The 26,688-nt window shown below is 53.0% G+C and overlaps 11 protein-coding genes across 11 annotated transcripts; 5 read left to right on the top strand and 6 right to left on the bottom strand.

Annotated features, from left to right (window-relative positions):
* Window positions 1-375: 375 nt before the first annotated feature.
* Window positions 376-1,499, bottom strand: A1O5_12571 (uncharacterized protein; the record flags this gene model as incomplete). The annotated part of the gene is made up of 2 exons (XM_007753140.1): window positions 376-1,231; window positions 1,333-1,499. 2 exons carry the CDS (start codon window positions 1,497-1,499, stop codon window positions 376-378), a joined length of 1,023 nt encoding a protein of 340 aa, XP_007751330.1.
* Window positions 1,500-2,264: 765 nt separating this feature from the next.
* A1O5_12570 (uncharacterized protein) lies at window positions 2,265-3,053 on the top strand (the record flags this gene model as incomplete). The annotated part of the gene is made up of 1 exon (XM_007753139.1): window positions 2,265-3,053. The coding sequence occupies one exon, from the start codon at window positions 2,265-2,267 to the stop codon at window positions 3,051-3,053; it is 789 nt and encodes a 262-aa protein (XP_007751329.1).
* Window positions 3,054-4,523: 1,470 nt separating this feature from the next.
* A1O5_12569 (uncharacterized protein) lies at window positions 4,524-5,357 on the top strand (the record flags this gene model as incomplete). Its single annotated transcript, XM_007753138.1, has 1 exon — window positions 4,524-5,357. The coding sequence occupies one exon, from the start codon at window positions 4,524-4,526 to the stop codon at window positions 5,355-5,357; it is 834 nt and encodes a 277-aa protein (XP_007751328.1).
* A 1,166-nt stretch (window positions 5,358-6,523) lies between these two features.
* A1O5_12568 (uncharacterized protein) lies at window positions 6,524-8,087 on the bottom strand (the record flags this gene model as incomplete). Its single annotated transcript, XM_007753137.1, has 3 exons — window positions 6,524-6,777; window positions 6,832-6,942; window positions 6,992-8,087. 3 exons carry the CDS (start codon window positions 8,085-8,087, stop codon window positions 6,524-6,526), a joined length of 1,461 nt encoding a protein of 486 aa, XP_007751327.1.
* Window positions 8,088-9,297: 1,210 nt separating this feature from the next.
* On the top strand, window positions 9,298-10,317 carry A1O5_12567 (uncharacterized protein; the record flags this gene model as incomplete). Its single annotated transcript, XM_007753136.1, has 3 exons — window positions 9,298-9,667; window positions 9,715-9,953; window positions 10,006-10,317. 3 exons carry the CDS (start codon window positions 9,298-9,300, stop codon window positions 10,315-10,317), a joined length of 921 nt encoding a protein of 306 aa, XP_007751326.1.
* A 213-nt stretch (window positions 10,318-10,530) lies between these two features.
* A1O5_12566 (uncharacterized protein) lies at window positions 10,531-11,243 on the bottom strand (the record flags this gene model as incomplete). Its single annotated transcript, XM_007753135.1, has 2 exons — window positions 10,531-10,787; window positions 10,856-11,243. 2 exons carry the CDS (start codon window positions 11,241-11,243, stop codon window positions 10,531-10,533), a joined length of 645 nt encoding a protein of 214 aa, XP_007751325.1.
* Window positions 11,244-11,904: 661 nt separating this feature from the next.
* On the bottom strand, window positions 11,905-13,947 carry A1O5_12565 (uncharacterized protein; the record flags this gene model as incomplete). The annotated part of the gene is made up of 1 exon (XM_007753134.1): window positions 11,905-13,947. One exon carries the CDS (start codon window positions 13,945-13,947, stop codon window positions 11,905-11,907), a length of 2,043 nt encoding a protein of 680 aa, XP_007751324.1.
* A 1,182-nt stretch (window positions 13,948-15,129) lies between these two features.
* Window positions 15,130-15,594, bottom strand: A1O5_12564 (uncharacterized protein; the record flags this gene model as incomplete). Its single annotated transcript, XM_007753133.1, has 1 exon — window positions 15,130-15,594. The coding sequence occupies one exon, from the start codon at window positions 15,592-15,594 to the stop codon at window positions 15,130-15,132; it is 465 nt and encodes a 154-aa protein (XP_007751323.1).
* Window positions 15,595-16,247: 653 nt separating this feature from the next.
* Window positions 16,248-17,522, top strand: A1O5_12563 (uncharacterized protein; the record flags this gene model as incomplete). The annotated part of the gene is made up of 1 exon (XM_007753132.1): window positions 16,248-17,522. One exon carries the CDS (start codon window positions 16,248-16,250, stop codon window positions 17,520-17,522), a length of 1,275 nt encoding a protein of 424 aa, XP_007751322.1.
* Window positions 17,523-17,962: 440 nt separating this feature from the next.
* Window positions 17,963-23,321, bottom strand: A1O5_12562 (ATPase; the record flags this gene model as incomplete). The annotated part of the gene is made up of 11 exons (XM_007753131.1): window positions 17,963-18,145; window positions 18,392-18,696; window positions 18,769-19,172; window positions 19,233-19,343; window positions 19,400-20,217; window positions 20,282-20,985; window positions 21,080-21,540; window positions 21,603-21,914; window positions 21,975-22,254; window positions 22,307-22,402; window positions 22,463-23,321. The coding sequence occupies 11 exons, from the start codon at window positions 23,319-23,321 to the stop codon at window positions 17,963-17,965; spliced, it is 4,533 nt and encodes a 1,510-aa protein (XP_007751321.1).
* A 1,634-nt stretch (window positions 23,322-24,955) lies between these two features.
* On the top strand, window positions 24,956-26,550 carry A1O5_12561 (uncharacterized protein; the record flags this gene model as incomplete). Its single annotated transcript, XM_007753130.1, has 2 exons — window positions 24,956-25,084; window positions 25,141-26,550. 2 exons carry the CDS (start codon window positions 24,956-24,958, stop codon window positions 26,548-26,550), a joined length of 1,539 nt encoding a protein of 512 aa, XP_007751320.1.
* Between the last annotated feature and the right edge of the window lie 138 nt (window positions 26,551-26,688).

The raw sequence follows: 26,688 nt of genomic DNA, 5'->3' as shown, positions 1-26,688 counted from the left end.
TTTATTTGCATTCGTCAAGCAATCCCCCCCCCCGGGGCCCAAAAATCGCAACTGCTTTTTTCTTTCAAACCAGCAACTTTTTGATAGTAGCCCTGCCGCATACATAGCATGGAAGAACGGGGGGGTTTGGACTGAATGAAAAACAAAATATATTTGTAGACAGAGTCTATTTTCTTTCTCTTAGTTCGGTTTTCAAAATGTATGTGTCTCTCTCTCTGACATGTCTCGAGATTTCCCAAGGGCCAGCCCATATATACAGACCTTGCAGCATGATAGCCCCTCACCACTCCCAATATCTTTATCTGTATATATATTTATATGTATCTGTATGTCTTGCGTGCGAGATATATATGTATCTAGGATCCAGAAAATAAATCAAGCCTTCTCAAAACACATGACGCCGTACCGGAAGGTCCCATTGCTGTACCCGCGTCGCATGGCGCGGAAAGCCTGCAGAAACGCGAGCCCGTCCCGGCCCTGGGAGATGGCAAATGCCCAGAGGCTGGGATTGCTGACTAGCTCCCAACTGATGTCCCAGGTGCGCGCCACTTGCTGGGATATGTCCTTTGGCGCGTGGAATACGCGGAGGCCCGCTGATTCGGCCATGGCGATGTACTCAGCCATGGTGTTGAGCGGAGGGAGGAGCATGCCGTCCTCGATCGGCTTGATGTCGTTCTCCATCTGCTCGGTGGTCAAGGGCGCGGATTTGAACCAGTCTGCGAGCACGAGTTTGCCGTCGGGCCGCAGGACGCGCGCGGCATTGCGGAAGAACAAGGCCTTGTCTGGAAAGTGGGAGAGGGCTTCGGAGATCCAGACACAGTCGAACGACTGTGAAGGGAAGCGGCTTTCCATTTTTTCCGCGTCGAGTTCGAAGTAGTGGACTTTGCCATTCTTAGGGCCGAGGGGCATAAAGTTGTCTGAGCCTTCGGAGCCTTTAGCGACCGCGGTTGTTGAGTTGGAGATGCTATTGCTGGGTACTCGGGCAGCTTCATCGTTGGTTAGGCGCTTTGCGATCTGGACTTGTCGTCCGCTGATGGTGATGCCGGTCACAGTGCAGCCATGCTCGCGGGCCAAATGGCGGGTGGTGCCCCCAATGCCACAGCCCACATCGAGGACAGTGGCGTTGGGCGGGAGCTTGGAAATGTCCAAGAGAAGGTTGATAAGGTTGGTTTGACCAGTCTCCTTGGTGTCATCCGGAGTGAGGAAATAGGCGTGGTGGATATGTTGGCCCCTGGGTTGCAGTTAGATGTATGAGCTCGACGCGAAATGACCATGAGAGTAGGTGCATATATTTGGGGTTGAGCCTCATGTTTGAAAGGCAACGGTACGTACCACAGGGAGTAGTAATAGTCGGAAGCAATTTCATAGTGGTGCCGTACCCTTTGCTTCAAGCTGTCGAGCGATGAGTGCGCCTCATATGTGGGCACTTCATACTTGTCTCCCACATGCTTCTGCTCGGCGGAGAGAGTTGTGTCCACCTTTTCCGTTGGGTCGCCCATTGAGTCTTGTTGGCAATATCGCGGGTGTCAAGGGGAGTGAGAGTTGGAGTTTTGATTTTGCGACGGGAATGTGTGAGGGCGGAGTTGGGGGTGTGTAATTGACCATGACATTTCAAGCCTGGTGAGCCACGTAGCGGAGAGACTCTGGGAAAATGGAGCGCGTCAGACAAATTAAATACGCCCCAAGCTCTTGACTGAAACCTCACTTAGCTCTCATTTGCAGCTGTCTTTTCGTCATGCGGCCAGCTGTGAGATGCGTCCTGCAGGGCAATGTACTGGGTACCTCGTACTTACGAGATACTTCTTCCCCTCCTGATTCTCGGCTGCTGATCCGGTTCGTCCTCCCGTCACTCCCTGGCCTCGGCCTCGCTCCCCTCCGACATTGTATTCGGTCTAAGCTCTTTCCAGTGCATGGCCAGAATTTGGTTGGGGTTTCCAAGAGCCACTCCGTGCTTTTGCTATCCTTGCATGTGCTTCTCCCTCGTCGACAAATGCGGGTGAGATAAGAGTGGTCTGATCCGGACACAACGAGGCGGTGAGCGTCAGAGTAGTAACTCTTGCCTGCATCAAACAAATCCATATTAATCGAAAGCAGAACTACGGAAACATTCACCGACCAACTACATCGTCGACGTGCGATTTAATTCTCCGTTGGTTTTTGTTTTCTTCTTGTGCTGTCGATGACCGGGCGAGCCTAGAGGGCCATAGATTGCCTTCCGTCCGTCCTTTCTTGTCCTCGCATCAAGATCATACCAAACAACAGACATGGGGAACTTCACTGCCCTTCCGACAGACTCGGACCCATTGCCAGATTTTCCCGCCTTGAAGCAAACATGCGATAAACCCCTTGATCACGGCGGCCTCACCAACGGCTCGTCACCCTCTTCTCCCAAACTCCAGTCAGAACTCACCGCCCTCCAACAACACGTCTTGTTCTGGGACCGCGACAACGACGGCATCATCCACCCCTGGGACGTCTATAACGGCTTTCGCGATCTGGGCTTCAGCGTCCTCTTCTCTCTCGGCTCGCTCCTCATCCCCTTATTTTTCTCGTACCCGACAACCCTGGCGCACCGCTGGCTTCCTGACCCTTGGTTCCGGATCTACGTCGGGAGCATCCACAAGGCCAAGCACGGCTCCGACACGGGCATCTTCGATGTCGATGGCCATTTTCACGCTGACAGATTCGACGCCATGTTCGACCGCTGGGATACCTCGCGATGCGGCGGGCTGAGTGCCGAGGAGATGTGGGCCATGTGGAAGAAGAATCGCCTTGCAGCCGATGTGGCCGGTTGGTGTTTCGGGTTCATGGAAATGTGGACGACCTGGCTGTTGCTCCAGAGAGATGGGAAAGTGTGGAAGGAGGATCTTCGAGGTTGTTACGACGGAACCTTGTTTTGGAGGATCAGTGAATTGGCCCAGAAGAGGGAATGGAAGCAAGGCTATGGCATTGGAGATTTCTTCGAGGGAATGGTGGATGCAGGGACGTGGAAGAATTGGCAAGTCAAGAAGCAGCAGCACCCACAAAATAGGCGCCGGTTGGTATCAACTTGATGACGATGTTGGTGCTGGACCAATGATACAAGGCCTTGAAAATTGGAGACGTATATTGTCTTATATGGAGAGAGGATTGAGGTGTGTGTGCAGGCTAAGGACCGATAAATGGAAAGCCTTTGGCCCCAGCCGAAGGTCCAACAACAATGTTCACCTCATTCATTTCATGCGGCACAACAAGGAGCCGCGCCAACACGGTCCATAAAGCATTGAGCTGATCAATTGCCTGATATGGCGCCAATTCGATGATGAAATGGCCCTGTCCCCAACACACAGGACCAGTGGTCAAGTTGGCGCTCGGATTCACCCATCTCACCCAAGACCTCCTCGACATTAAACCCCGAAGCCTGGACGAGATTGCTATACGAACACGAAACGTGGGCGTGCATGGAAATCTTGCAACCTGCAACCTGGTCTGCCAGCTGCTGTTGGTAGTCAGTGTGGTGGCACCAGCGGTGTAGTCGAAGACGCTGGCCTTGGCCACAGACAGCTGGTTGAAAAAGTTGGCATATGCTTCAAACGCCTGGCCAGACTGGAAGATTGCCGTCGCACTTGCATTGGTCCCGGCTCCCAGAGTGTTGATGTAGGTGAGGGCCAGTGAGAGGGCTCGGGAAGCACACTTAAGGGCTCCAGCCTTTGAACTAGGTGGTGATGGCCCGACGCCCAACATCAACTGGGACGATTGGGATAGTATATTTAATTCTAGTCGGCGGTGACACTGACGATCTGGGGATAAGCGGAAGGACAAGGCACTCGCACGTTACAACAGTCAAGAACAGTCTCGCAAACAGTGTTGGGAAACGGCCCCGTCACATGATACACCAGCGAGCATTTGCAAAACCGGGTTGACCGGGGTGCTCGTCTCGGCACGCTTCATAACTTGAGCTCTGCGGAGTGTCACCGGGGTAGTCTTCGAAGCTCTAACGTGTTCAAAGAGGTTTTGATATCATCAATAGCTACCAATATGTCTGCTTTCCACTAGCTACCTATCTCGACAACACATAGTGGTGATTAGTGATGGCTAGTTTGGTACTTCTTGGTACTTGAAGGATGACTGCTAAATAGCGACGGAGCTAAGACTACTGAGCGGGGCTCGTAGGTTCACTAGTTCAATTTTGAACCAGCTAGTCTTTAGCCCACTAATAGCCCAAGTGGCAGCCTAGCTGGTCCGTCCTGCCCACCCGATTATCCAGCCTGATCTTGTTCCCTCCTCGATATCAACATCGACCTAGCCAGGCAATCACGACCACGATACACCTCACCGGTGCTACATAGCAACCCGTCTACGGAGTGGTAGGAAACGAAATCTCGTACTCGTACTCACCAGCCAGATCGATCATCATCATCCAGCTACATACAAGTACAGTGGCTAGCTCGAATTGGGCCCCCGATCTACCCCATATTTGCCACAGGTGTCACGTCAGAGCACAACGGCTACGAGGTAGTGCGAGGATGGTCGTGCGTAACAAAATGGACTTTAATCGTGCTTCTGACGCGGCCGCCGCCCCCGTCGCGGACACGGGTCTGGACCTAAACCCCCAAGGAGGTCTTGACCGTTGTTCTACTTGCTCTACTACCTACACGGCCTCGACGGTAGTCGTGGACAAAGCACAAACACAAACACCCCCGGAGACCATCGGAGCGGACTCGGATAATGACGATGATGGCGGTGTCTCTGATGGCGACAATAAAAGCAACGACCACGGCCAAGGTAATCGCCGTGACCGCACCATGCCCAGCTCCTCTTCCGTACCCCTGCGCTGCCCCTGGCCAGGCTCCACGTACATAATCCGCAGCATATCGTCCGGTGACGTACTAACGCTCCACGACGGCGAAATCACACTCGCACCACCACCGTCGACGAGCGCGGCACAGAGCGGCGGCGGGGGTGGCGGCGGTAGTGTGCACTGGGCCTGCACGGAGACGAAAGGCTGGCTGGGCTTCCGGAACGTCGCGTCGGGCAAGTTCCTAGGCTACGACGGCAGTCACGGGCGGGACAAGCGCCACGGTGACCGCGACAGGCACGGCCGCCTCATCTGCGTCGTCAGCCGGCACCAGGGCTGGGAACACTTCACCGTCAGGCCCCGGCCGCAGGGCGGGTTTCTCCTCCTCACCACGCACTTCGAGAGGCTTTGGCGCGTCGGCATCCGGCGGGGCGTCGAGCAACAAGCAGGAAGAGGAGGAGGAAAAAGAGAAGGTGCCGAGAGTGGTGGCAATGCTGGTGCTGGTGGTGGGATTCTGGCTAAGATCGACGACGGTGATACGGCTGGCGAGGAGGTCGTTTGGGAATTCATCAAGGTTTAAGCTTTAAACCGACCCGACTCACCTACTCCGTACCGACTTCCACAGTAATTTAATTGGACGGTTGGCCTCAGAGAGAGAAAGCTCTTTATCTCGACCATTGCATTACGTGCTCTAGGACAGGACGGTTAATGGCGGCGGATTCGTTTTGGGTGCTATGACAAGTGGCTTGCAGCCCGTACTACTACCTAGGAGCCGCAGCGTTCAAATGATGAGCGGCAAGCCAAATTAAAAAGAAAAACATAAGTGACACACTCAAAGTCCCGTGCTGTTAGAACGAGGTGGCCGTCGTTGGTAATGAGCATTCCGCCTGCCTACCCGAGGAGTAGTAGCCCTCTGTCATGCATCCTAGACTGGGATTATATTCGATATAGCAATCGCTGTGACGTTATTAAGCACTCTTGAGATATTCGTTCCGTGACAGAGAATGCCACTTGTTTTTGAATCGGGGTTAGTGGACGACGCACGAGGCGTCGAGTCTGGATTTCAATTCTCTCAACGTGGAAATTCTTCTGACGCTAGCGGCTGTACAATTCTGAGTTGCTGTAGAGCCTCATCGGCCTTCTTGGTAGAGACTTTTGGCTGCACCCAGTGCGCCAGCGGCACCGCCCATGCAGAGCCTTCTGAATAGGCCTCGCCATCCGAATACACAGACAGGGCCACGGACTGGATCCATAGAATAGGCCGCCCATATTTTCCGCGATTTTAGGGGGGGTTGCAAAGCGGTTCTTCTCGAAAACCATACATATCTTCATATACGAAATAAAAATCTTCCTGATTCCTGTGAGAGCACAGAACCAATGTAAATTAGTTCCCCCAGACACTGAACAGGTCCCAACTCTTTCAGGCATTTGTGTTTGTGCGGGAGCCGCCGAAGCCGTTGACAAGGCTGTAGGACATGTGGGCGAGTTGTTGCCCGCGTTGAGGAAGGCGACCACCTGATCGCCATTGCTCAGGCCCCACTGTCACACTTGAATTTCTCTCGACCTCCAAGCGTCCTTCTCGTCGACCTGCTCTCTGATTGTCCCGGAAACAGCACTGATGCTGGGGTCCTACGATATGCCAACACCGGCGGGTTGGTCAGGATGGCATAATTCTCCGGTGAGGGTTGTATTGAAACTGGCAGCTTGGACGTCCTCCTTTGCGATGCCGCATCACTGGACGAACCCTCAAGGTCGCGACATTGAGGTCGACTGGGGAATCGAGCTTGATTGAACAGAAGTAACTGCGGCATGGTACCGAGCAACAAATGCTTGACGCTGCTGATCATGTTGGTGCTGGGCCGCGTTTTCTTCTTCCTGCGCAGTGATCTGCCGATCCTGGGAGAGTCTCGCGATCTCTTCAGTTGCTCTTCTGCGACGCTCGAGCTCTTTGTCAGACTGGTAGCGGAGGTACTGTCGATAGCGCGTTTCGGATTCGGCAACTGCATTGGAGAACAGGTTAGCGCTTTCCCATTCGCACATAAGTGTGGACTCACGACTCAAACATGTCCTTTGTTCCCTTTGTGATTGTCTTCGGTACATCCTCTTCAACCGCTGAAACACCGACAACGCAGCTTGGTCACCTGGCGGCGGATCAGGCGGATCGCCTGGATGGTGGTTAGACGAGCGTGTTTTGAAGTTCCCTCCATGGCTTACCTGGAGGAGGTGGGAAGAACTTGAATTCAAAGTCATCAAACGAAGCCTCAAGAAAACTCCCATCGCCGTTCTTTTGAACCCAGCGAACATAGTTAAAGTCGCAAAATTGATCGAGATCCGGTAGTTCGAAAAGGTTGTTCTTGTGCCTGTTAAAAACATCAAACTCGTCCAATGTGTTGCCCCCAAGCAATACGTCGGATGTGAGCCCGTCCAAGACGTAAAACTCGTGCGGTTCGTGCATGCCTGTCTGAGTTCCGATGGAGAATTTTGCAAGCACCTTTCCAGAAAGTTGCTTTGTGGAGCCGTCTCCAAACTGCACTAACTGGGGATCGGGGTCCAGCTTTTGAATGTGGAAGCCGGATTGCTTAGCATATGTCAGGGACATCAAGTCAAGGTCCGAACCGGTGTCGGGAACTGTCTGCACCAGTTGATCTCCAATGCGGCAATTCAGTCGCTGTCGACGCAACTCCATGTGCAAAGCCCGGAGGCTTAACTGTTGCGATGATGTGGCCTTTCGAAGACGGTAGCGGAATTTAGTCAAGCACTCTGTGACTTCGAGAAACTTTCTTCCCACAATCAAAGGGACGATCAGACCGGGGAGCACCCAGAATCGGTTCTCGGATGTCTCTCCAGCCTCGTGCGTGAACTTGCAGGAAACAGTCACGTGGCCAAGCACCTTCATTGATTGGCCGACAGCGTTGATAAACTGGGGAGGGATACTGCCTGGTGCATTGGCTTGTTTCCAAATGTGCAACTTGAGCCTGGTCGCGAGCCTGGCCGAGATGAAGTTTTCCTGAGCCCCCGTGTCTGCAACAGCAGACTCATTGTAGCCATTCAATGACAGGTCGACACAGGATCTGATGGGTGGAGATGGTTTGACACCGCCACAGGGAGCCTTGGGCTCGTTGATCAGTTTTTCTCGTTGCGATGTTGATCTCGTCTGGCGAGTGTCATATGGAGGAGAATGGCATTGAAATGACCGCGGCGAGCTGGGACGGGGTGGGCTGAGTTGTGGCCCAGAAAGACCTAGTGACAGGCTTCGATCCGGGGATCGGGGCGAATCGCCTATTACCAGGGGCCGGGCAGGCGACGTCATGGCCCGCCCTTGGTAGCTGATGTTTGGGGTGACACTTTAGTCCACGTCAAGGTACAGACATGATACGGAAGGTGTCCTGAGGCACCATAGGAGAGCTTAAGTCAAAAAACCCTTGGGGCACTTTGGGTCTCTTGGGAGAGGCGACGCACCCGGATGTGGCATCAGATGAGGAAGAAAAGATTTTTGCTTGGGCGATGTTCGATGAGGAGTCTGCACCTCCCAAATATCCTACTGTCTCTTCCTGCATCATTTCTGGCCTTGGGGAAAGATATATTTTTAAATATAAAAAATTTATCCTGCGCACCACTTTGTTGCTTACACAAGTCTCGTGAAGCTCGGAAACACTGGTGATTTGGAGCTGGGATGATTCACTTGATTAACGAAATGGAATCAGAGAAAAGTAGTGGAATGCCAGGCGACACTAATGCAAGAAGATGGAGCAAAGCAGGGCAACAATAAGGACAGAACTTACGAAAAAAGGGCAAGGGTGCGGTCAAGACCCAAGTACCTCCGAGCTTTGCGGCACGACAACCCTCGCGTGGCCTTGCAACACTGGTGAATTGGACTCTGGCGACAGGGTGATTTTCCAGTAGTAGAGAAAGGATAATCATGGCAGGTGACACTAATGCAACACAATGGAGAAGAGGGACGAGAGAGTGGTGACGCTAATGCAAGGACAATTGGCGCGAACCATGCAAACCACGGGCTCAAGAGAAGGGCCCAAGAGAAAGGCAACTGCCTCAGAGCAATCTATCATACCTTGAAGCTGCCTGGAAAGGGCGTCGCCTGAGTTGATCGGCCGACTGCCAGCGGGCGCCAAAGACTTCCATCTGCGAGCCATGCGAGGCGGTCATGCGGTTGGGGGATGCAAGTACGAGGTAAGTCGGGTTATCTTATGCAATTGGGGCGGAGTCTGCGCCCTCCTGCAGCAATGGCAAGGCTGTCCAGCAGGACCCTCCCTGCCCTTTTCTGCTGTTCCCCCAATCCAGACCTTGATAACTCCTTTCACAGATCCTCAATCTTCAACTCGGTATCGTATTACCGATCTTAAATCAGATACCATTCTTCCCCCACCCCAGCAACCCAAACCATTGCTCGGGATCGGGAGTAAGAGAACACCACAAGACTCCCCGATCTACAGGAGCTCTACTCCACTTAGGAGCTTGAATTCACCGAGCAGCACCTTTCTTTCTGTGGACATGAAAAGAACATGCGGCCAGACATTGAGAAAAACAGTATAACAGTCCACTATATCAGCGGATATGCAGATCTCGCAAACTTGATATCCAGCGACGTCGATGGGGACACGGCCATCTTCCAAAGCTTCAGTGCTTTGGCATCGCAGGATCTGCTATATATGCAAAGCGAAGTGGCCGGGCTGGAAGCCAAGCTGCGAGACATAGATCAACAAGATGAACGAGACTTCCAGGAGCGCGAATCATGGCCCATGGTCTCACTGGCATCCAGGGACTGGGGTGTGCTCGTGCAGGAGGCAAATACGCCGCATTCACCTATGCAAGCTCGATTGAAGCAGCGGATGGATCTCATCATCACCATCAGGCAAAAGCTAAAGCAATACCGTTCGTATGGGCCATGATCATCTGAATACCACTGACCATTCTCCTAGGAGAAGCTCTTCTTTTAGAATCTGCCATTCTTGCTCTGAGGAAGCCGTCAAAGCAGGCACACAATGCCTTTCTCCGTAGGTTTTGGAACGAAGGAGATGGACGACGCCGCATCTCAACCCTTGACGGACACAGCAAGTTCCTCTATGAAGATCACACGCAGTTAGTGGCTTTGAAGAGGGTGGACAACGAGGATCGACTTACCCAACTGCTGAAGAAGCACTGCCCATGGGTCTTCAAGGTAGTAATCATGGTTCATTACGATCAAGGCGTGGCGCTGGCTGACTTGATAGGTTGCTCGAGTGAAGACGCAGAGCACGGGCATCGAGTACTTTTCGGCACGAAGGATGTCGTTAGTGGTAAACCTCATCACCGTTGTCCTCGCCGCTGGATTGCTGTTCGGCGCCATTTACAACTTGTACTATGTCCGGCGAGAACAGGTCAAGTTGGGATTGATAGCTGGATACACTTTGACGTTTGCTTTGAGCATAAGCCTGATTTCGAATGCTCGGAGGGCTGAGATCTTTGGAGCCTGTGCAGCGTACGCAGCGGTGCTGGTCGTGTTTGTAAGCGGTGACTTAGGAAACAATCGGGCACCCAGATAGCGAAAGAACAGGTGTGCAAGACCAGAAGTGCGTCTGGCCAGGTAAGACGCTGAGAGCAGAGCTGGAGAGGGAATGCAAAACTTAAAAGGGAACAAGAGATTTTCTGACAAGGGCAGGCACTCAACAAAAGCAAGCGGCTGCCGAGTGTCTTTTTTGGTAATCCGAAGTTCACACTATGCCTCGCGGCTTCCCCATGGTAACTTGGCTCTCGCGTCAATCTCTCCCAAACATCTTCACACGGTCTTCGAGCGGTAGGTACGTCCTCTCTCTGCTCCTCTTCAGACCATCCAGCGGCGCACCAAACACAAGCTGTGAATGCAGGGCCCACGTCTCTGGTATGTTCCACTCATTGCGCACTTTCTCCCTGAACTCGGACATGAAGTTGTAATGCTGAAGATTGCAACCCAGACCTTCCAGCTCCAAAGCTGTCCAGACGACGAGTTGGGCCATGCCGCTGGAATGACTAGACCCTGTTGGTTTCTGTGCTCAGCCATCTCGTCATCAAAGACAAACTCGGAGAAAAAATGCCAGTACTTACATTGCGGAATGACATGTTGGAGGGCCGCATTCTTCTGTTTCAAGGCGTCGAGCCCGGATTGATCCTCGAACCACAAGACGGTGCCGTAAGCGGCGCGGAAACCCTGCACCTTGGCCGCCAGGCCCGCATACGCCTGTTCCGGCATGGCTTTTTTCAAGGCCGCATCGCCAAAGTCCCATAACTTCTGGTGATCCTGCTTCACCAAAACAACTGCGCGAGTGGACTGGACGTTGAATGCTGACGGGGAGTGCTTGACTGCAGAAACGACGATGTCGCGGATCCGCGCGTCGGAGATTGGAGAGCTGTTGGTGAGAGTGTAGCACGAGCAGCGATTTTCGGCTGCGGCGAGAAAGAAGTTGGTCGAGGCTGTGGCGACGGTAGAAGTCATCGTGCTGGTGGTGGTGTGTCTTTTGTTATTGTAAATGTTGGGCTCTAGTTGCCTTGAGTTCGAGATGGGGTGCCATCATGGAGGTTTATATACTTTCGCAGGTCGAATTCGATCCCAGTTAAGATGCGCAAGGTGCTTGGTACTATGGGAGACGATGAAACACATCGTCACTGAGACTCTGACGCCGTCTGTCGAGTCGACAACCGTCGTCGTGCCCGAGCGACCTCTTTGTCGGGGCCGAACAGAAAGCAAGTCACTGACTGATATGTGTCGTTGACCGGCTCGGTGAAGCGGTTATTGCCTTGACCCGGCCACTTATGTAGAACAGCACTACCGAGTAGCAATTTCGTCATTTCAAGGCTAGCGGGGAGCCTTGTGCCCGCAAGTTGTAACAGCCGACAGCCGGTCACCTGGAGCCTTCGGGCCTTAACTCCACAGACCCCAGGCGGGAGACGGCGGCCGGAGATACAGATGCGAGCCGACCGGACTAGCTAAGTAGGTAAAGCGAACGCGGTTTTAACCTACTTGGTACAGGAGCCTCGGGCGAGCCTCACCCAGAACAAGTTTTACTCTCGAGGGATTCCCCTCGGGGATTAATCTCCTCTGAATCGTGCCCTGGTAAACCTCGCCGACTACTCCCCACAACCTGGAGGGAGACTATCTAGCCTAGGACGATCAGTTTCCATACGCGATCTTTCAGCGCAGCCCAGTCCAGGATCGCAATCCAGGCAAATCCCTCGCGCGACGCGATCCCGTCCTTCCATGAAATCACCATGATTCCAATGGCTCCGTTGTTGATGTGCCCACCGTCCCAGTCACCTCTATTTTGCGCAATGGCAATGACCTCGACGGTTTTCCTCGTCTCGCCTGGCCCAAGCGTGGGCGGGTGGAACCAGGCGGCTTCCATGTATGTCGTTCCTTGAGATATTGTCGTGCCCCACCCCGCCGAACTCTCCCCGTCTCTAGAGCCAAGGGAAGCGCTGCTGCGGTCTTCAAAGGCGATGGTGACGTGGGTCGACGCGGTCCAGAAGCAGAGGACTGATGACAGATTCACTTGGGTATTATTTGAGGGACTGGGCAAGGAATCACGCGACACATCTGTGGCTCTAGACGAACGGTCTGGGATGCTAGACCCCTCGGCGAGCAAATCAACCTTGTCACTGAACCTCCCGACCTGCTTGAGGTGCTTCATGGCCTTTCCATCGTCGGACAGTCGGTAGAATTCAACCCCTAATGGCGCCATGGTCAAGTTTTGATTGTCGATTTTCGTAGATCCGTCACTCTTCCAGCCAACCCACGACCAGCTTGGGAAGAATACTGGGCTTTTGGGATGGCCATTCGACGTAGAATCCCCACGATGCGGCCTGGGTGTGAGGGCGCGATTGCCCCAAGACAGGGCAGACTCGAGAAAAGCGCACGGCATGCCCCAAAAGAACTCCAGGCCCATGGACCTCTCAAAAGCACGGATGATGCCCGAAAAGGCATTCAGGGCGTCACTGTCGTATTTCAAGGCCCGTGTTGAATATTCGCCTAGGAGGACGCGATAATAGTGATCGAACGTGATATAGTCCGAGTTCCACGAGAGGTTGAGTTCCCCTCGACAAAGACTCGTCCTGTGGGGATCCGGCAAGATATGGGGGAATTCCCGAAAGCTGTCTTCGCACCAGAATGCCTCTTCACACTCCCAAAACACCTGTTCGGCCGTAAAGACGAGCGACCTGGCAGCCAGAAACCTCTCTTGTAGTGTCCAGGCTCGAGTATCCCAGACTGTTGTACCAAGATAAGCAGCCGCTCGCCCTGTCCGTAGGTCGACTTTCATCCCAGTCACTGGATCGAGCGACTGTAGGAGGCTCAAATTTCGGACATTGAAAACCTCCTGTTTCTGTTGTCTTGAATGTGGACGTACGCCAGGAAGGTGGGAATTTGCATCGATGCACGTCGCTGCGATGATGACCACGGTCGCCAAGGCGTAGATAGAATCCATCTGTGACACAAACTTTGTCTTATCCGCCGCATGGTCTTGCATAATGCACAAGCTGTCGACCCAAAGGTACTGCTCGCCCAAGCCTCGAGTGACTTGGAGAGCATCCTCGACGATAGGCGGCAGTACGGTAGCACTAAGTGACCCAGGGGTGAGGAGGGTGTGAAGATTGCTTTGGAGCAGGCGAGTGGTGTTTGTGGTCCCCCAGACGTAGCTCAGGCAAACCCAGGTATCTATCTCTCTTGCCTGCACCAGACACCTCTGATGGACGTCAATGACTCGAGGGGAGATCTTTGGCGTTCCTCTGAAGATCTGAGAGCATTTGCTTCCATGAATATTTTGGCACGCCTCTTTCCACCTTTGAAATAAAGAGAGGTTTGCAACAAGGGGCCGAAGGCGACCGGTATAGGGTTCAGGAATGGCGTTATCATCGGTTGCTAGCCAAGTAAAGCCTTGATTCTCAATGCGCATCTGAGCCTTTGATGATGATGCGGTCTCGGGATACGATTGGAAGAAGAATGTGATAGAGCATGTCTTGTCATCTTTTGTTGTGGTCGCATGGGGGATGGTGCAGTTATCCTGAGACGGTCGGAATGAGACTTCTGTTTTGAGGAAGATACTCCATTTTCCACAGGATGCCAATCTGTATCCAGCCGGATGTCCACACGAGACCGAGAGACATCGAGATGTTGCGTCTGGCTTGCCGGGGCGTTTTTGATCCATTCATTGACCAGATTGACAATCTTCCTACAAAGCGAACACTTTATAGCGCTGTTCGATATAGCGACAAACTCTCTTTGCACAAAATAGTTGTTGCTCGAGTACTCTGCAGAGTCGTGGTACCCTATGTACTCCAAGTCGAGATGGCGGCAGAGAATGCAGAGATCGCCAGGGCTCGATGGCCCAACAGCTGGAGACCATCAACCCTGAGTTGTCTGGGGTTAGAGAGTGACTGAATAAAAACAACACTCACTCTTTGCTGAAACTATGTCGCCCTCATCATCTGAGAACCGAAGCGAGTCTCTTGACGAGATGGAGGGAATCGCGATCGAGGACATGGTATACCTTGTTGAACCCGTCAACTCGACTCGGTATCAATAGTCGTGTCATATTGTGACCGTTTCACAATTTGTGATGGTGCTGCTATTTTCTAGACCCAAGTAGGGTTCCTGAGCGCCCGAGAATCAGTGTTCTTCACCGAGAAGGCCGCTTTAGGCATGGCAAACCCAAGAAGCCAACCCGACTCATCGACAGATGGAACACTGACAGCGAACGATAAGACGAGGGATAAATGGACGTGGCCTTCGCGCACTCCCTAGGGTCGAACCGTATCTGGTGAGTTGATCATTCGTTTGCAAGTCACTCACCTGTAAAGTCGTTGCCAGAAACCCGTCTCGGGTTTAACACAGCTGTAGACTGCCAGACAAGTTCGGCGGGAAATTTCCCTACAGTCTGTAAGTATGGGGCACCGTACTGGGTACCGAGTAGCCTACGAAATACGCACTCCGTAAGACAGCCAGCCTCCTTGCTCTTGTTCAGGGCTGAGGTCCGTGGGGCAAGTCCTGCGGATTTCAGATTACTCGTTCTTACATACTGAGATACCCAGCTCTTTGTACATGGACCAATGCTTTGCACCGAGTACAAAGGATAAATAATACAAGATCAACGTCGGAGTGATAGACAGACACCTTGCGAGGGCGAGTGCACTGCAGGACAGACAGCTAATAGACACGCGCTGTACTTGCTTCCTGTGTTCTCCTTTCTCGTCCATGCACAGATGTTGTTCCTTTTCTCCCTGCCAGCCGTTACCCGGACGCCATGTAATATAGACGCTTTCCGCACCACCTGGCCTCCTCCATTGCTCGCTCGCTCAATCTCGAGCGTCTCTTCACCTCGCCCATCTTTTCAAATGGCGACTGATTTCCCTCCGTTGGTCAATCGATACCAGCCCAGCCCGAACGCAGCCCAGCTCAAGCCGAGCAACACAGGCGCCCCTCGCTTCTGCGGCTCGCCATGGCTCTTTTTGAACTCGTCATCCACCCACTTCGTGCCCGGGTACAGGATGGCAGACACCTGCGTGGCCCAGTACAGGCTGCTCATCAGCGCCGCCGTGAGCAGGTTGTCTAGAAGGCCCGACGTGGTCGACGTGTTGGTTGTCCGCCAGGTGTAGTACCATGTGAGCAGGCCCAGGCCGAGCCCCGTGGACATGGTCTGGCCGTTGTGAAATTTCGCGTGAGGGGTCCAGCGTGGATTGAAGACGTGGGTTTCGTTCCAGTCCGCCAGGTAGCCGCCCGCGGCGGAGGCGAGGCCGAGGAGGGAGAAAATGATGCGGGTGGGAAGGACGGCGGAGGAGGCAGTGTCAGAGGACATGGTGGTCGGAGGTGGGAGGGAGATGGGTGATGATGCGTTGAGAGGGAGAACTGGTGGAGACGGAGACGGTGATGGAGGATCGGAGTGCGATGAGTCTGGTGGGAAGACTGGGAGGATGGAAAGGATGGAAGGATTCAAGGTGAGTGTTGTTGTGTGTTGTGTGTGTTTGTTTTGTTCCTCGAAGTTGGCGCAGATGCTGTCGAACGTTGTGTGACGCAGCTTCATCAACAAAAACATTACGAGGTAACCTCTTGCCTCCCCCGGACAGCTTCGTCTCAGGGACACCAGGCTGCAGTCAGCCTAGTGACGCCTCCAACCAACTCCTTGTCCCGGCGCTATTAATACTAATGATAAGGTCTTGATGAACCCTTTTTGGGCAGCCCGGTCCCCCAGACTGCAAAGGTAAACGAAGCTTTCTCTATTCACCACAGCTCCTCCAGGTGGCCTGAAGGAGCAATAAACCTCCCTTTTCTTTCGTCTTACCTCGCCAGTTCAGTTGCACGAGGTTTGGCAGCGGGAGAAGAATAAACTGCAAGTATAAGGATCTGAATCTCCCGCCTCTCCCACCACCCCTCCTTCAACATCCCGCCCATTTAATTCAAGCAAGCAAGCAAACAAACAAACAAACAAACGAACAAATAAACAAAAGAGCCATGCCGTCGCGCCAATTGGAAGTCGGCATCATTGGCGCCGGCATAGCTGGACTTTCGGCAGCCATCGCCCTCTCTCGCTCCGGCCACTCTATCTCGTTGTATGAGAAATCCAGATTTCGCAATGAAACTGGTGCTGCCATCATCATTGGGCCCAACGGCACGAGGATCCTGTCTAAATGGGGGTTCGACTTTGTAAAGGCCGGAGCTCTGGATTACAGCCAGATGCGCCGCATCAGGGCTGACACCATCGAGGTCGACTCGGAGGAGTTCTTCACTGGCGTCCAGGAACAGTACGGCGACAGGTGGCTGCTTTTCCACCGCGCCGACCTGCACGCTGGGCTGAAGGACTTGGTCGAAGCGTGTGAGCCCCGGCCACAGATCCACCTGGGCTCCCCCGTCGTCGACGTCGACGTCGACAGCGGTGTCCTCAAGCTTGCCACTGGCGAGGAAGTCAGGAAAGACCTCGTTATCATCGCCGACGGCGCCCACAGCGAATTGATCGCCAAGGTCATTGGCCGTCCCTACCCCGTGAGCAAGTCGCCTATGTCCATGTACCGGTTCCTGCAACCCTTTGACAAGGTCCTCGCGCACCCGGAAGCAGGGCAGTTCTACAAGAACCAGCCGCCCGGGTTCACGACCTTCTACAAGACCGAGGTCGGTCGCCCGGGCCTGCTAATCAACACCTACCCTTGCCGTGGCGGCGAGTTGCTGTACGTGGCGCTCGTGCACCCGACGAAACCTAAGGAGAAAGGTATTGAGGGGTGGGACTCGCCCGCCGAGCTGGCCGACGTCCTCGCCGACGCCAAGGGCTTCCATCCCGCCGTGCAGGCCGTGTGCGAGGGCGCCACCGACATCAAAGTGTACACGCAGATGTGGCGCGACCCGATCGAGCACTTCTCACGCGGCAGGGCCGTCCTGATCGGCGACGCCGGCCACCTGATGCTGCCGACGCACGGCCAAGGCGCGTCCATGGCCCTAGAAGACGCGCTGGCGTTACAAGTTCTCTTCAGCGACGTCCCAGACGCGGACGACGACAACGCCGTGCAATCGCGCCTGCAGCTCTTCGACAAGCTGCGCCTCCCGCGCGTCAGCGCCGCGCAGACCATGTCCAACAAGATGATGGGCCCGCCCGACAAGATGATCGCAGAGGTCAAGCGGTACTACACGGGCCCCATCCCGGGCCCCAAGGCAAAGACCTTTTCCAAGGAGTACAATGACTTTTTCTTCCTGTACGACGTCGCGGACGAAGCGAGGAATTTGCGTCAGCGTCAATGAATAAAATAACGAGAGCCAGAAAAGAACAAAAATAGACAGGGCCAGTTTAGGATTAATAGAGCAAATCTATACCCTGGAATGGGTCGGGACGAAGTGGGTTGGGATGGGATGGGGCTAGATCCAACATTTCTCACTAGATTGACTGCTATGTACCTATGTGTCTACAGAGTATAGATAGTAGAACTCTTTCTGATACCAGGAAAGACAGAGACGCACAAAGAGAGAGACAGAGAGAGACTGAAAAGGAAAGGAAAAAAAGCCAAATCACATAATCCCGCGAATTCTTTGCGAAATCCTATTCCATCAGACATGCCTCATCCCTCCCTTTGCTTGCTTTTCCCCCTTCCTTCCGATCCTTCTCACCCCTCCCTACTATCAAAGCTAGTCAGGCAACCGAGTCACACGCAGGGCCTAGGTATATATATATGTATATATGCTCTCTAGAAAGCGCGGTGCAGTTCCGCCTCTTTGCCGGGCGGCGTGGGCTCCGCGTGTCTTGCGAACAGCCTCCTGAGGCCCTGATTGAGGATGAGATCCATGATGCGAGCGGGGCCCTTGGCGAGGCTGTGGATGCTGATGCGTCGGACGCGGAAGAGGTAGTACAGGGCGATGCAGGCAAAGATCTGTACACGGACGAAACGAATAGAATGGTTAGTCAAGGGGGCTTCGTCAACACGATCGATGGGATGGGGGTGAGGGTGATGGTAATGGCAATGGTAATAGTAATGGTAATGCGGCAGGCGAGCAGGTGGGCAAAGCTTGGGTCATGTCCCAAGTCAAGTTTTTAACCCCAGATAAGGAAGGAAACCAGGTGAAAAGGAAGGTCCCAAAAAGGAGAGGGAAAGGTCCGGGGTGAAGAGAGGACTTACGTTGAAGATGATATACGCGAACCCGATCCCAAAATTCCGCCATCTGTCGCTTGGGTAGATCTCGCTGGCGGCCAGAAACTGGTCTGCCGACGTGAGCGGGCAGTACTGGCATTGGCTGGTCGCGTTGGGATTGTACAGCTGTCCTGGCGCGCCCCCGTTCAAGTATGCGGCCAGGTACTGCGCGCAGGTTTGGCCGGATGGAGGGTCAAACTTGGCGAGCTCGTTCTGGGCGCAGTGGACAAGCCGACCTCGCAGACCTGTCCCCGCCCAGCCAGCGATGAGGTAGGTCATGGGCGATACTCGATCTAATAGCAATGGTTAGTTACTGCAAGTGAGGGCAGCCCCTGAGAACGGAAAAGGGGGACCAAGGCACATACACATGAATATCCAAAAGCCGGGTAAGGCAGAGGGATTCTGCAGGACACCATTGAAAGTGAGCATCATGCTAAACAACAGTGTGGCAATATTTCCCGCCGTTTCCGCGTCGGGCATGGCTGCAATGATCATATGGGAAAAAGTGCTTGTGAAGACCATGAATTGTACCACGAAAAGCAGCATCAGCCCTCTCGTTTCGTCGCTTTGATTCTTGCCGAAGATGGCAAAGTACCACGAGATCCACATCAGGACGGCTAAGACCACCTGGTAGGGAATTTCGACGAAGATGTTGCCGACAAGGAAAGCGATCCACGAATATGCCTTGGATGGACGCTCCCGGACTTCGTAGAGGGATCGCTGGATGACAAAGCGAGGCATGATTTGTTGGACGAGGGACGAAAAGATCCTTGTCATTTGTCAGTCAATATCAAGCAGAAGAGGTGTCAAGGTGCAAGATTCAACTAACGTGACAAGCATAAAAATACCGAATATCGTGTTCTGCAATCCGGTCGAGGTAGTATTCTGCTTGTAGAATGAGAAACCGATGAACAATGCAGACATTATCCCCAAGAGAAATCTAGAGGCACGTCAATTGTCATCATTCCATTTTAGTGAGATAGGTTCAGTACTTACTTGCCGGTGATATAAGAAGGCGTTCTCCAATACTGTTGAAACACCCGGTGAGTGACATGGTAGATCTGAGCAGTAAGTGGCATTGCAAATTCGGATGTGGACGATGCATCTGCTGCCGGCTCGGATCGCTTAGCCTCCTGGATCCGATCCAGTTCTGCTTGCACCTCTTGAGCTTCCGGGGTCGTCTTCCACACTTCGCTCCAGTCACGGTCAGACTTCTTCCCGCAGATATCGAGCATATACTCGGCAGGGTTTGCGTCGTCGTCGCACTTGGGAGCACCATTCCGTTCAAAGTAGTCCAACAGAGTCCTGGAATTCTTGCCGATGTCGCCGAAATAAATCGTCTTGCCTCCTTTCATCAGGAAGAGGAGTCGGTCAAATTCTTGAAAGAGGATGGCGGATGGCTGATGGATAGTGCAGAGAATTGCTTGCCCTGAATCTGCCAGTTTTCGAAGGAAGGCAACAATGGACCAAGAACTCTGGGAATCTAAGCCTGAGGTGGGTTCGTCGAGGAAAATAAGGAGAGCAGGCTTTGCTGCGAGTTCGACACCGATCGTAAGCAGTTTACGCTGTTCAACGTTGAGACCTTCCCCAGGATTTCCAACGATAGCTTCGGCGAAATCTTCCATGTTGAGCATTTTGATAACTTCTTCAACGAAGTCATCCTTCTCTTTCTTTGTGACTGAGTTCGGTTGCCGAAGGTAAGCTGAAAACCGAAGTGCTTCTCTGACGGTGGTGGTCTCAAGATGAAGGTCTTGTTGCTGCACATAACCCGTCTTGCGTTGAAAGGAACGATCAAGGGGTTTACCGTTGACAAGCTGCCACGAAACAGAACGTCAAAACTTTGATCCAAAGCCAACGGAATATGCATGGGATGCTTACCATATCGCCTGTCAAAACACCTATCTTGATTCTCTGCGCCAAGGCATCCAGCAAAGTAGTCTTACCGGCTCCTGAAGTACCCATTAGGGCGGTCAAAGTACCGGGCTTTACCCATCCTGAAACGCCGTCAAGTAACCTTCGAGGCTCGCCCTTGATTTTGATGTCGAGTGTCACATTCCGCCAAGTGAAGATGTCCTTTTGCGCAGGTAGAGCTTTGACTTCCTTGGCTTGCTTTTCTTCCGCCGATTCCACGCCCTTTTCGTCGGCTTGTGTCTGCTCTTCGTCACGCTTGCCGCCTTGTAGGTACGATGGGACATGACCTCTTCTGAAGACCAGGAATTCGGCGGTCGAGGTTGTGTCGGAGTTGATTTCAGTAGCGATAAAGTAGAGGGCGAAGAAGAATATCATAAACGCAAAGAGAAAGCCGAGATTGCGCCAGATGTGGCTGTAAGAATACCCATAGGACGACGATACCCATGAATCACCGGAAACGGCGGTTTGGCCAGCCACGGCGCCAGCAACAGCGCATTGGAAATTGTCGCCAGTGCCGTAGGGTGGGACCAAGCTCGTAGGTGCACATGGGAAGTCCCGGCCATGAACTTCGTTGACAAGGAGCGACTCAAATGCGTAGGCGATTGGATTGATCCAAGAGGACCATTTGAACCAGGGATGCATGAATGATCTTTGCAGCGTAAAGCCCGTGTCTGGCACGTTGTTAGCATCGGATGGGTTACACACAAGACCAATGATTTGACCAGAATCTCTGCAAACAGACGAAAGCCCCAGAGCGGCACTTACATATAACTATCCAAAGGACCATGACACCGGCAATGGCCATAGCGGCCGAAATGGTTCTTGTGACTGCTGCCGTTGTTCGAAAGATCGCTGACATGGTCAACATGGCCATAAAGTTGAACAGGAAGAATATGAAGAAATTTGACGCCCTGTACCTCAGCCCAGCTAGGAAGTACAGGATGATGTTGAATACGGTAGTTGTGCAGAATTTGATGGGCAAATCAGCCACAATACCTGCAACAGCCTCCGTGAATGGATGATAGAAGGCATAGGACTTGTGCTTGGCGACAATGGGTCTTTGGCTGTATAAGGTGTTGATCTCAACGATAGATTGCAGAGCACTGAGCAAAACAGCGAAGAAGAGAACAGATCCTTTAGCGAAGAAACTGCTAGTGGAAAGCGGAGTGCCGAAAAAGATGGATCCGATGATCAGGGCTTGTGCGATCTGGCTGAAGATGACAGCGCTGAAGTTGATGTTAGCTTGATGGCGAAGATGAGACATTAGCAATTGGCCGGCACGACTTACATAGTCGACGCTTTGTCATTCCAGAGTCTCTGATATGCTCGCGTAACGCAAAGGCGAATTTGCATCGGAATGCTTATCACGTATGGTGATTTCGGGCGCATATGCTCGGCTTGCCTCTGTTGATGAGCCTCTCTGAAGGTCTGAAGAGCTTCTTTTCCGTCGGCATCGACTTCTTCTGCGTGGTTTGTCTGCTCTTGAGACGCTTTGTACTGAGAGCTTTCCAGCCAGTATTTTTCAAATTCCTCAGGTGTACGAGGAACCTTGTTCTCGAGGCCTTCTCTGGGCTGTCTCTCCCTTGGGTTGGTGACGGACCTAGTATGAAGCTCTCAGCAAATCCATCTCCTCCAGCAATTATTGAAGTTCAAAACGTACGTCAAGAAGTCGCCCGTGGTTTGTCTAGGAGGACAATACCAGCCCATGTCTTCAAAGTATGCTCGAGCCTCATCACAAGGCCCAAAGTAAATCTGTCTCCCTTCGTAGAGCACGATTGCCTTGTCACACAAGTCATAGATGGCTTGTGAAGCCTGGTAGATTGCAATGAGAGAAGTGAGACCTGCGAAGTCCGCAGCAATCCTGAGCGAACGAACGAATTCGAGAGCGGTCTGCGAATCAAGACCACGAGTGGAGTTGTCCCATGCAGCGATTGGCGAACCTGTCGAAACATTATGGGCATGAGCATTCAGGCATATTTGAATCAATCTCACCTGCTAGAGCCATCTCGGCGATACTGACACGTTTACGCTCTCCGCCGCTAACACCACGAACGAAATCATCCCCAACTTTGGTATTTCGGGTATGTGCTAATTAAATCGTTAGCCACAAGTCTCCATTAAGCGACTTGTACGGATGTGTTAACTTACACAAACCGAAGATATTCATCATGACAGATGCCATGTATTTGGCCCAAACATCTCGAGGAACATCCAGAATCCTGTTGGATGGAGTGCGACATGCAGCGGCGAAGTTGAGAGTCTCTCCCACCGTCAGGTGAGGAAAGTGCTTTTCGTTCTCTTGATTGTATATTGCCTCGCCTTTGAACTCCTTCACAAAGAGTTCCTGCGGGATTCCACTGTAGGTGATCTTGGAGTCCTTTGACAACTGGAGGCCTTGGAGCTCACCACAGATGGTTTTGAGGAATGTAGAGCAGCCACTGCCGGGTCGACCGAGGACAATCAGCAAATCTCCACTGTCAACATGTCCATTGAAGTTGCGCAATATTTGTTTCTCAACAGGGTGTTTGAAAAGTTCACGGATGCGGAAGGGTTGCATGAAGATGGAGCCAACATTCTGCTGGAGTACTAGGGCGGATCCTTTTCCAGAAACACCAAGATTCTTGAAAGTGAAGCCAGATCTTCGCAGTTTGATGTTCTGCTGTTCGAGCAGCTGGAGGAACTTGCGGATCCATAGGTAAAAGTTGAATGAGGGACTATTAGGATCAAATTCCGGGGATTCAATGCCCATGCCGGCAACAGTGTCTTGTCTCTGCAGGCCATCGCTGGTGATGGTGCGAGTTCGAGCTCCGGACAAAATGGATGCAATCTTTGCAAGCTCATCTCGATTTGCGTCTTCTCCGTCGTCGAATCGATACTCGTCAGTGTCTCTTGTTTTTCGTGTTCGGATTGGCTCGAATGCTGGACCTTCAGAGCTGCTGGTCGATATTTCGCGGTCGAGGGAATCGCCCGTTGGCGGCGGACGATGAGCCTCGTGGCCTCTACTCATGATTTCCGTATACACGGCGAGCTCACGTCAGGCTATGGACAGTGTTGGCGAGAAGGAATGTAATAGATTCTGAGCACCAGGGTTCCCAAATATTCGACCTCGCGCTTTTAGGCTCTGCCGGGCTGAGAGACACCACCCAAAAGTGCCGCCAATTTAACCAAGAGTATATAGCAGCGATGGAGACATATGGTAATAAGTGTAGCTGATCTCGAAGCAGAACCATAAGATGAGAGAACAGTGAGAGTCGAAGGATGAACCACGTACGAGTATGATGGACCGGACTTCTACCACGCTTGGGCTTTCTGGTTGCACTAGGTACATGTTGAAGGGCAAAGAGACGTCTCATTGGACGGTGGTAGCACCCTGTATTTCTCGGCTTGATTAGCGAAGCACGGAAACCTTGCATAGCTCCTCGGCCGTCAAGGCCAAAGTCAAAGTGGAAGGTCAAGGCTCAAGAATGCGCTCAGGCCAGGGCCTGCGGAAGTCCCGCCACAGCATGGGAAATGCCGCTTGACGAAGCAATTTGATTGTCTGAGGTCTTGCAGGTTGACAAGGGCCCCCAAAAACCCACCATTTTCATTGCGCTAGGAACAAGTCAAGCGAAAGTAATAACATCTCCGGCGTAGATTATGCCGTATCATGAATAGTGCTGATTTTGTACCAGGATACAAGGCCCAGGAACTCCATATACCGTGTAGTCATTGCCCCGGAAGAGTAATATGATATGGACTTAGCTGACGGCCCAACTGGGGTGATCGGCGCGGTAGGACATAACACTGAGGAGATGCGAGTTCTCCAAGCGGCGCTTGTATGTAACAACCTGGTCGATGGTGACCAACACCCCCAGTAAAGGGCAAATTCCGAGGGACCGTCAAGGGGGCCTGAAGGGGCTTGGGGCCTCGCGTATGTTACTTAAGGCCTTACATAATGCTGCTTGATGGGCTGGCTCTCTCCTGAATAGGACAGCAGCCAAGAGTGAAGCAGTGTCACCAGTGCTAGCGTTGCTTACTGCGCGGCAGCAGGAACAGACGATTGCGCACAGACTGCGTAGGCACTGAACACCAAGAATGCACCAAGGGTCTCGGGAGGGGACAAGGGGCCGCGGCCAAGGGCCAGCAAGGGCACAGCTGGTGGCGATTCGCTTGTGCATTGTGTACTAACAATGGAGTTCCGGAAAGTCGAAGGAGACTATTCCGGATTCAAGTTCCCACCAGCGTCAACACGAGCGGAGGGAGATGGAAGCTGTGAAGGCGATGATTTGCGTAGAATCAATGGGTCGATGCGAGGCCGAATCAGAGAGATGAGCTGGATTCGGGATGGAGCCCAGGGTACTCGGCGAGTCGGTATTGGAGAATTATTACCTCGAACAGCAGAGTTTGCGAAGAACGAAGAAACATGCGCGGCCGAGTGACAATGGTGACGATGGTGGCGGCACAGTTGTTGTTGTTATGCCAAGCCCCCACTTCCGAATCCGTCCAGTTACCGTCGGCCGAGCATCAGCAACTTGCATCAGAACAATTCAACTCACACAACGCTCTCTGCAAGCACATCAGCCTCCCAGCAATACGAAATACGGGCCCCCACCGCCACCCAAATAGACTCTATCGCCCTCTCACTCGCGACACGATGATCAAATGTCGTTGCCTGGTCTTGGGCTAGAAGAGCCAGAAGAGGTTCACACTGTTGAGACCGCCCAACACGATCTCGCGAAGGAGACAGAATGGCGTTTCGAGGTCGCCGTGGGCAAGTATGCACAGGTCAAGGTGAGTTGAACTTTTCAGTCCGCTGCTGAGCTTCTTCTGATGCACAAGTCACGCAGTTGTTGACAGGATCCGCTGAGCTGTTTGGGACTGAACTCGTGGTCGGGAACACCTACATCTTCACGGGCACAAAGGCTGCCATCTACACTTGGAATGGCTGCTCGTTCGAGGTCACCGGTGATGCCCTGCAAAGCGAGTATACCGCTGAAGAGACCCCCATGAGCGAGTACGTCAATGCTCACTTCGCCCTGGAAAACTTGCGAGTTCAGGCTCAACCCGCTGGACGCGAAGGCCCACGAGTCTTGATCGTGGGACCTGAAAATGCAGGCAAAACATCCCTCGCCAAAATTCTTACAGGCTATGCCTCTCGATCTGCTCGCTCCCCAGTTGTGGTCAATCTGGATGTCAAGGAGGGGGTCATGAGCATCCCCGGCACTCTCACTGCCACGGTCTTCAAAACACTGATGGATGTCGAAGAAGGATGGGGCACTGCGCCAATGTCGGGCCCTAATGGGGCCATTCCCGTCAAGTTACCACTCGTCTACTTTTTCGGCAGCTCGAAACCCCAGGAAAAGGAAGGGAAGGTCTACAAGGCTCAGATCAACCGGTTAGCTCTTGCGCTGGCAGGGCGTAGAGCTCAAGACCCCGAAGCTAGAGAAAGCGGAATGATTATCGACACACCGGGAAGTTTGACCACTTTGAAAGCTGGCAGTACGGTGGGATACGACATCATTCAGGACATCGTTTCTGAATTTGCCGTATCGGTTATCATCTGCATGGGCTCAGAGAGATTGTACAGTGACATGGTCAAGAAGTTTGATGGACAGCCTACAGTATTCCGACCCTCACCGTCCACTGCAACAACATTACCCACCGCGCTCGAAACAATATCCGTAATCAAACTTGCCAAATCAGGCGGCTGCGTCGATCGCGACGAGGCATACATGACTGCCTTCCGCGCTGCGCAAATCAAGACATATTTCTACGGCAACCCGCGCCTGAGCAACGGTATCTCCCTACAGCCTCGCCATCAACAAGTGGATTTCTCCACGTTGACCGTTTGGCGCCGTGTCGGGACCACCCCAGACCCGTCAGCAGCAGCAGCGGCCAACGCAGACGAAGACGAAGAGGACTCCTTCCTGCCGGGCGGTGCAGGCGACGACGCTGATGACAACACATCTCCCTATTCCATGTCAAAGGTCCCGCTTCCCGAATCTCAAATCTTCGAGCGTATGACCGCCCCCATCGCGGCCATGCGCAGCTCCGTCCTCGCGGTGATGAACTGCGAAGGAGAAGCCGAGCAGGAGGTCATTCGCGACAGTACCGTGATGGGGTTTCTGTACGTCACGGACACAGATGAGGTAAGAGGGAGAATCAGTGTGTTAAGTCCTGTTGCAGGGCGAGTGCCCAGTCGGGCGATTGTGTGGGCAGGATGGCCGGAAGGTGTTATAGGGTTGGAAAGAACATGATTCTGACCGCAGTCTTGGAACGAAAGGATCATCGCTTGGGTGAATTGGAGCGACGCAACGAGCTCCCACTAGAGAACCTAAATAGAACAAAATTGATGTCGATTGGTCTTGATTAGAGGCTTGCCTCAACTTTTGCTC

Source organism: Cladophialophora psammophila (assembly GCF_000585535.1).
Source record: "Cladophialophora psammophila CBS 110553 chromosome Unknown aczJe-supercont1.35, whole genome shotgun sequence".
Lineage (NCBI taxonomy): Eukaryota > Fungi > Ascomycota > Eurotiomycetes > Chaetothyriales > Herpotrichiellaceae > Cladophialophora > Cladophialophora psammophila.
Note: the sequence above shows the minus strand (reverse complement) of the source record. Positions and strands in the feature narration are given on the sequence as shown.